General features: G+C 65.0%; 1 protein-coding gene across 2 annotated transcripts; it reads left to right on the top strand.

Moving 5' to 3' along the window:
• The first annotated feature begins 233 nt into the window (after positions 1–233).
• On the top strand, positions 234–4,980 carry PRDM8 (PR/SET domain 8). 2 transcript variants are annotated; one of them, XM_064450858.1, is made up of 4 exons: positions 234–420; positions 2,002–2,222; positions 2,410–2,641; positions 2,878–4,980. In XM_064450858.1, the coding sequence occupies exons 2-4, from the start codon at positions 2,004–2,006 to the stop codon at positions 4,293–4,295; spliced, it is 1,869 nt and encodes a 622-aa protein (XP_064306928.1). In that variant the 5' UTR covers positions 234–420; positions 2,002–2,003; the 3' UTR covers positions 4,296–4,980. The 2 variants fall into 2 exon arrangements, with proteins under 2 accessions (XP_064306928.1, XP_064306929.1); XM_064450859.1 differs by lacking the exon at positions 234–420 and having other exon boundaries at positions 1,427–2,222.
• Positions 4,981–7,698: the final 2,718 nt, after the last annotated feature.

Genomic DNA, 7,698 nt, shown 5'->3' on the forward strand with positions numbered 1-7,698 from the left:
GGCGGGCTGGGGGGTGCGCCCCGTCCCGCCCCGGCCTCCTCCCCCCCCGCAGGTGTCCGGTGGCGGCGGGGCCAGGTGAAGAGCGGGCGGGTGGGCAGGCAGCGAGCGGGCAGCCCCTGAAGGGGTTAAAGGGAGGGGACGTGGGCTGTCACGCGTCATTGGGCAGATTATGTGCAGCAAACAAAAAGTGTGTGTCTGTGTGCCAGTCACTCACTGCATCGGGTCCATCTGCACCGCTCGCCTCGCCGGCCGCCTCCCCGCCTCGCCCGCCCGCTCCCCGCCGCCGCCCGCGCCCCGGCCCCGGCCCGCCGCCTCCCCGGCCATGGAGCGGCTCTGATACAATAGCGCCGGGGGCAGCGCAGGCAGCAGCCCGTCTTTGTGCCACTTGACGGGGCGAGGATTACGTTCCCACTCTCCCCGGTGAGTACCCGCGGCGGGGCCCCGCCATTCCCCCGCGCCGCCGGGCCCGGCGCCCGGCCGGGGGGAGCCTGGCCGCGCCTCGCTCCGCCGCGCCGGCGGGGTAGCCCCGGAGCAGGGAACAATGCCGGGAGGTGGCCGTGCCGGCGCCCGGCCCTGCTCGGGATGCGGTGCCCGGCGGCTCCGGCTGCGGGAGCGGCCCCGGCGCCGCCCGGCCCGGACAAAGGGCGACGGGGGGGAAGGCAGCGCCGCGGGGCCGGGGGGGACCCGGGTAGACGCGGGGCCGTGGGGGGCTGTGCGGGGCCCGGCGAGGGCGGGTGGAAAGTTTGGCGGGGGCCGCTCGCTGCCGTTTGTTTCGTTTGGCGAAATAATCCCTTCGGGGAAGGGATGCGCCGGGCAGCACCGTAACGGGGAGGGCGGTGGAGAGGCAGCGAAAGCGCCCTCCCCCCGGCCCCCGTTCCCGGGCGGGGCCCGGGACCCCCCGCCGCCCACGCCGCCGCTCCGGGGGGCGAAGTTCCTGGGGGCGCGGGGGACCCGGTTGTCTCCCGAAAACGGGGAGGGGCGGGGGGGGAAAGGCGGCTCGCGGGGCCGTGCCCGGTGCGACCGGCTTCGGGTGTCAATAGGCGCACCGCGAGAAACACGGATTTATTCCCGAGCGAACCCCAAATGAATGATTTCGATGCCAGATGGGGTGGGGGGAAGGTAGCCGAACACTAATCGGGCCGGAAAGGGCAAGGGCGCCCGCAGCCCTGCGCGCAGCATCCTCCGGCCTCAGCACGGCGCAGCGCGGCGGGAGGCGCGGGCAGACCGGCGGCCGCTGTCCCGCACCCTGCCCGCACCCTGCCCGCACCCTGCCTGCTGCCTGCTGCCAGCCTCGCCTCCGCCTGCGTCCGTCCCCAAGTACAGCCCGGGAGCCGCGGCTCACGCTCCTCCATAAATAAGCGTGTCGAGGTAAAAATAATTACCTCTGCTTGCTGCTTTTAATTAAAGTCTCGGAGGGAAAGTGCTGGATTATGGTAATGAGCAGACATACGTTCCCTCTTGTCGAGCGGAGCGGGAGGTGAGCTGACATGCAATCAGCGACAATGACAAGCCACTTGAAACCCATTCGCTCTGCTCCTCTGTCACAGCCCGGGGACCGGCCCGGCTCCTCTCTCGCCGGGTCCCGCAGCCCGGCGCGGGGACCGGCCGCTCCGCTCCCTGCCTCGGCCGGAGGCCCGCAGACGGCGGCCCCGTTTTTGGCCGGCTCCTGCCCGTGAGCGGGTCTGGCCGCGGGTTCCCCCCCGCGCCTGCCCGGCTGCTGCCCGGAGCCGGCTCCCGTCGCGCTCGCAGCCGGGCTCGCTGATAAATAAATCATCGCGACAGCTTCCCCGCACCTCGCCTCCCGGTCGCCAAGCTCCTCGCCGTCTTTAATTTTATTTTTTCCACACCGGTGAAAGTGCTCGCCTGCCTCTCTTTTTCCTATTTTTTTTCTTTCAATTTTTATTTATATTTTTTTACATTTTTTTTCCTCCCCGGCGTGTCGCGGCCGCACCTCCGCGCCGCGCTGTAACGGCTCTACTCTGCCCCTCTCTCTTCCCGCAGGCATGGAGGACGCCGGGGTCCAGAGGGGAATATGGGACGGGGACGCCAAGACGGTCCAGCAGTGCTTGACTGACATTTTCACCAGCGTTTACACCACCTGCGACATTCCAGAAAATGCCATTTTCGGCCCCTGCGTCCTGAGCCACACGTCCCTGTACGACAGCATCGCCTTCATCGCTCTCAAGTCCACCGACAAGCGCACCGTCCCCTACATATTCCGGGTAAGAGCCGCTCGCCCCGACGGCCGGTGCCCGAGCGCCGCCCCGCCGCGGAGCGCAGCCCCGCCGGGCCGCCCGCCAGGGACCCCCGCCGCCGCGATGCTTGCCCCCGCCGCCCGCCCGGCCCCATCCCGTCGGTCGGTCGGTGCGTCCGGCTGTCCGTGCGCGTTTATTAAAGCAGGGTTTGCAGGTGGACACGTCTGCGGCCAACGGCTCGTCGGAGGGGCTGATGTGGCTGCGGCTGGTGCAGTCGGCGCGGGAGCGGGAGGAGCAGAATCTGGAGGCCTACATCAAGAGCGGGCAGCTCTTCTACCGCTCCCTGCGCCGCATCGCCAAGGACGAGGAGCTGCTGGTGTGGTACGGCAAGGAGCTCACGGAGCTGCTGCTGCTCAGCCCCGCCCGGGCCCCCGCCCGCAGCAACGGTGGGTGACACGCGCGGCCGCCCCGCGCCCCTTTTCCCACGGCCCCGGGTGACCAGGGGCCGCCGTGGCGGGCTGGGGAGGGGGTAGGCTGGGCGGGGTGACGGGGGTGCGGTGGCCGGCGGCGGGACACCCCGCCCCGTCCCTAATCCCCGGGGGAAGCGTCGTCGCCGGCCCCAGCTGACGGTGCTCCCCCGTCCCCGTGTGACCCATCCCGCCCGTGGGGTGCCCGGCCGCAGGCTCGCCGCCCTTCGCCTGCCCCGAGTGTAGCCAGCGCTTCCAGTTCGAGCTGCCATTCGCCGCCCACCTCCGGTTCCGCTGCCCCAAGAGGCTGCACGGCCCGGACACCGGCCCCGCCGCCGAGGCCCCCGGCGGCAAGGACGGCGCCGGCAAGGAGCAGGAGACCGGCAAGTACTGCAAGCCCGGCGGGCCGCTCCACCATCCCTTCCCCGGGGCCGACGGCGGCAGCGCCGCCGCCAGCACCAAGCCCTCCACGGACTTCCACAACCTGGCGCGGGAGCTGGAAAACTCCCGCGGCGGCCACGGCGGGTCCCCGGGGCGGCCGGCGCCCCCCGAGGGCGTCCCCGAGGCGTCGGCCGGGAAGGCCAAGCGGCGGTATCCCGACGAGGAGGAGCGGGGCCCCGGCGCGGCGGCTCGGGGCCGCTTCCCGGCAGAGCGGCCGGGGCTGCCGTCGGCGCCCAAGGAGGAGCCGGTGTGCGCTCCGCAGCAGCAGTACCGGGCGGCCGGCTCCTACTGCGGCCTGGAGGAGGGCGGCCGCCTCTTCGCGCCGCCAAGCCCGGAGACGGGGGAGGCCAAGCGCAGCGCCTTCGTGGAGGTGAAAAAGGCGGCCCGCGGCCCCGAGCCCGACGGCGGCGGCCCCGAGGAGGGCCCGGAGCGCGCCTCCCCCGGCGCCCCGGGGGCGGGCGGCGGGGAGCCGGGGCTGTGCCCCCGCGGCGGCCCCGGGGGCCCGCTGGCCGCCCGCCTGGAGGGGGGCAGCCCGGCGCGGGGCAGCGCCTTCACCACCGTCCCGCAGCTGGGGGGTGGCCCCGGCGGCGGCCCCGGCGGCGGGGCGGAGGAGCGGAAGAGCGCCTTCTCGCAGCCCGCCCGCTCCTTCCCGCACGTCCCGCCACTGGTGCTGGGCCAGAAGCTGGGCGGGCTGGGCGAGCCCTGCCCCGACGGCGCTGCCGCCCCCGCCCGCCTCTACGCCGCCGAGGCGCTGGCAGTCAAGCTGCCGGGCGGCGGGGAGGCGGCGGGCGGCGGCGGCGGGGGCGGTGGGGGCGGCGGCGGCGGTGGGGGGCTTCCCAAGCAGAGCCCCTTTCTCTACGCCACCGCCTTCTGGCCCAAGAGCTCGGCGGCGGCGGCGGTGGCGGCGGCGGCGGCGGGGCCGCTGCAGCTGCAGCTGCCGTCGGCGCTGACGCTGCTGCCGCCGTCGTTCACCTCGCTGTGCCTGCCGGCCCAGAACTGGTGCGCCAAGTGCAACGCGTCCTTCCGCATGACCTCGGACCTGGTCTACCACATGCGCTCCCACCACAAGAAGGAGTACGCGCTGGAGCCCCTCGTCAAGCGGCGCCGCGAGGAGAAGCTCAAGTGCCCCATCTGCAACGAGTCCTTCCGCGAGCGCCACCACCTCTCCCGCCACATGACCTCGCACAACTAGCGGGACACCCCCACACCACACGCCTCGCACCCCGGGGACCCCCCCGCCCGGCCCCCCGCCGATGGCAGCGGCCGCCCGCCGCTTTCTTTCCTTTCCTTTCGATGCACGCATTTTCACTTTCCGGGGAGGGGCGGGGAGGGCAGCAGGGGAGAAGAGGAGAAGAAGAAGAAAAGAGAAGGAGGAAGAAGAAAAAAAAAAACACAAAAAAAAAACCGAATAAAAGCACCGGGAAAAAAAGCAGAAAAAAAAAGCAAATGACTTAAAAATACATTTTTTAAAATGTCATATATTGCAACATATTGATGCATTTGTCATACGTTTCTACTTAAATTATTAAGCACTTATGGTTTAGATGTAATAATAATTATATGTCAGGGTAAATTTTTATTTTAGATATAAAGCTAAAGGCGGGGAGGAGCGCGGCGGGGCCGGCGGCGGCGGCGGGCCGGGGGTCCTGCATGCACCGGGCGCCTCCCGCCCGCCCGGCCCCCGCCGCCCGCGTCCCTTTTACTACAGAGTGTCACTTGGTGCCCGTGAAATGGAGTCTCGATAGTTCCGTGTTACCTTTCCTTTTCGGTTTGGGTTCTTTTTTTCCCTCCCCCGCTCTCGGAAAGGTTTATTAAACTTTATAGTTTATCTGGGTATGTTGGATGCTTTGACAATAAATGACTTTATTTTCTTCAAAGCACCTGGACGTTAATCGATGGCGGGGGGGACGGGGGGAGCGGGGCGGCCCACGGCTGCGGGCCGGGATGGGGAAGGGGACAGGGCGGGGAAGGGGACAGGGCGAGACCTCCCCTGCCGCTCCCCTCTGCTGTCCTTCTCTTTCGCCTTCCTTCGGCTTCTCTTACCTCCGTCCGTCCTTCCGTCTGTTCATCCTGGCTTTCGCCCTGCGTTTTATTGACCTTTTATTTCTCTGTCTTTCTTTCCTTCTGTCCTTCCCTTCCTTTTTGTGTTTTTGGTTTCGTTTCATTTCTTTCTTTTTGCCTTTCTGTCTTTCCTTGTCTTTCTTTTTGCCTTTCAGTTCTTGCTTTCTTTTTCCTTTCTTTTTTTGTCTCTTCCTCTCTTTTCTCAGTCTATTTTTCCCTTTTCCTTTTCCTTTTCTTCCTCAGCCCCTCTGCTTCATGCCACTTCACCCCTGCCAGGAGCCTTTCTTGCCGTAGTCCCCAGCTTGCAGGGTGGGGGGAGCACGGGCCCTGACTGAGCAGAGCCCCCAGGGGTTGCACAGGGCCTGGAGTGACAGGGCCCAGAGGAGCCCCCAGCCCCAGCTGTCCTGGGGCAGGGAGTGCTTGTAGGGGGTGGGGGTGGGTCCCCTCTGCCACAGCCATGGACACAGGGGAGGGCTCAGGAAGGGGGGAGGCTCTCTGGGCACAGGGGGACACAGGAATGGAACGGGACAGTCTAGCCCTACAGGCACCACCGACAGCAGCTGCATTTTGTGTCAGACCCATGTATTTCTGGGTGCAAGGGAGAGCGCTAGCCGACGCAGCAGCTTGGTGACATATTGAAAGCCCATTTCCATGCCCAGGCTGATGTAACTGTTGTGAGCATTGCATGGACAAGGCTATGTGCGACTTGGTGGGTTGCCGGCAGGGAAAATACCCAAAAGCAGGATGTGTGCAAGGCAGAAGCCCAAGCTGGAGCCTGGGAGCCCCACAGCTTTGTGCAAATGGAGTGCAGGGTTTTGGAGATTGCCATGAAGTACCCGGATCTGCTGCAAAGATTTACAGCTCCAGGGGAAGTTGCCTGGAGCTTCGAATAGGACACACTTAAGAACTCTGCATACTTTGAGCCTTCTTGCCTGTTCCTGAGAGGAGCTGAAACTGATAACCAGCACTGGCCCTCCCATACCTCGGAAAGGCACAGGTGGGTCCCTGGTATGAAACTGGTGTTAAGAGTCTGGAAGGTTTTGGCCCCGTACAACCTATTTTCCATCCTGACTACTCTCCCCCCACACTCGTAGGCTGTTCTGGAATCACTTCCCACCAGCGTCCCTCTGGTGCTGTTCTCTCCATCAGCGCACTTGCCCTTGAAAGCCAAAAGCTTCCCGGCCCCGGGACTGTACGAATAACCCCCAAACCACGCAACATGCTAAAACGGCACCTCCTCACTGCCCTTCACTGCTGTCAGGAGCACGCGTGGCTCCACCTGTCTGCGATTAATTGCGGGGGCGAGGCCCTAATTGCTCCCCAGGAGTTTCCCTCAAAAGCAGTAGCATGGGCGCCGCTGGTCGTCTAAGGAGGGTGTGTGGGGTGTCCTGGGTGGCTGTGGTGCGGTGGTGCGTGCTTTGCCCGTGGGCGGGCAGGGGCTGCCGGGGGCGGGCGGGCACCGCCATCTAGCGGGGCCGCCGCCGGCCCGAGCGATGCGGGGGATGCTCGGCTGCCTCGCTGGGCTCGTGCTTGGGGGTGCGCCGTGCTCCGGGCTCCTCTCGGGGCAGCGCTGCTTTCCCAGCAGCCCTGGGAGTGCGCTCAGGGCTCAGCACCTTCCTGGTAGAGGAAGTAAAAATTATGCTTTCCGTGACTCTGTCTGCTTGCTTTGGTTTTTGGGTTCTGGTGCTGCTGGCCACCTGCTGCTTAATTTGCTTTGGTCTCTAGGTCTCGCTCGTTGGTGAGTACTGCAGGAGCTGGCTCGCAGCTGTGGGGACTCAGGCACCTCGGCACATACAGCATGTCTCAAATGAGGTCCAAGTACTTTATAGCCTCTCGCAGCCAAGTGGCTGTGTGTGCTTCTGCAGTGGGCTGGGGCCCTGTCCTGCTCTGGCACTGCCCTGCAGCGCCCTGCACTTCCACCCTTTCATTTCAACCCTGTCTGTAGGCACAGTGCTAAGCACCAGGGCTTTGCCTGTGGGGTCTGCCTGGGTAAGGGGTGCCTGCCTGCAGAGTGAGTCCCTTAAAAATTACTGCCTCACAAAGCACGTATGGTGCAGCAGGCACCCTCTGCCGTTACTGGTACGCAAAGCTCCCACTGTTCCTCTATGTAAGTACCAAAAATGTACAGGACTTCCAGGCAGAAAATTTATTCTTAGATGTTAGACTTCATTTTGGCAAAATCTACCCAGACTTTGGCCAGAATTTTTTGGCCAGGGTCAGAAGGGATGAGTAAATCCCAACTGATGCTAGGTGATCAAGCAGGTCATCTCATAATAAGGGCAGGCAGGGCCCTTGGACCTGTACAGTTGGGTATCCTATGAAGGAGGACGACGAGAGTTTCCCTTGGGCTATTGGGGCTCAGGACATGGCCATAGCAGGTCCTTCACTCTGAAGAGCTGCGCTGGCTTTCTTCAGGATGGACGTGAGTGCCACCGCCCAAGCAGTGCTCTTTTGTGAATTAACAGTACTGCTGGAGGTGAAGTAGGAAGGAAAGCTTTTTTTTTTTCCTGTACATGTCTTTCTCTGTCTGTGGG

The sequence above is a fragment of the Phalacrocorax carbo genome, chromosome 4 (genome assembly GCF_963921805.1).
Source record: "Phalacrocorax carbo chromosome 4, bPhaCar2.1, whole genome shotgun sequence".
Classification (NCBI taxonomy): Eukaryota; Metazoa; Chordata; class Aves; order Suliformes; family Phalacrocoracidae; genus Phalacrocorax; species Phalacrocorax carbo.

What these genes read in the sequence shown, in the direction of transcription:
- PRDM8 (XM_064450858.1), top strand. Translation starts at nt 2,004, where the DNA reads ATGGAGGACGCCGGGGTCCAGAGGGGAATATGGGACGGGGACGCCAAG. An exon ending in CCGTCCCCTACATATTCCGG is followed by an intron (nt 2,223 to 2,409) that starts GTAAGAGCCGCT and finishes CAGGGTTTGCAG; the next exon opens with GTGGACACGTCTGCGGCCAA. An exon ending in GGCCCCCGCCCGCAGCAACG is followed by an intron (nt 2,642 to 2,877) that starts GTGGGTGACACG and finishes GCCCGGCCGCAG; the next exon opens with GCTCGCCGCCCTTCGCCTGC.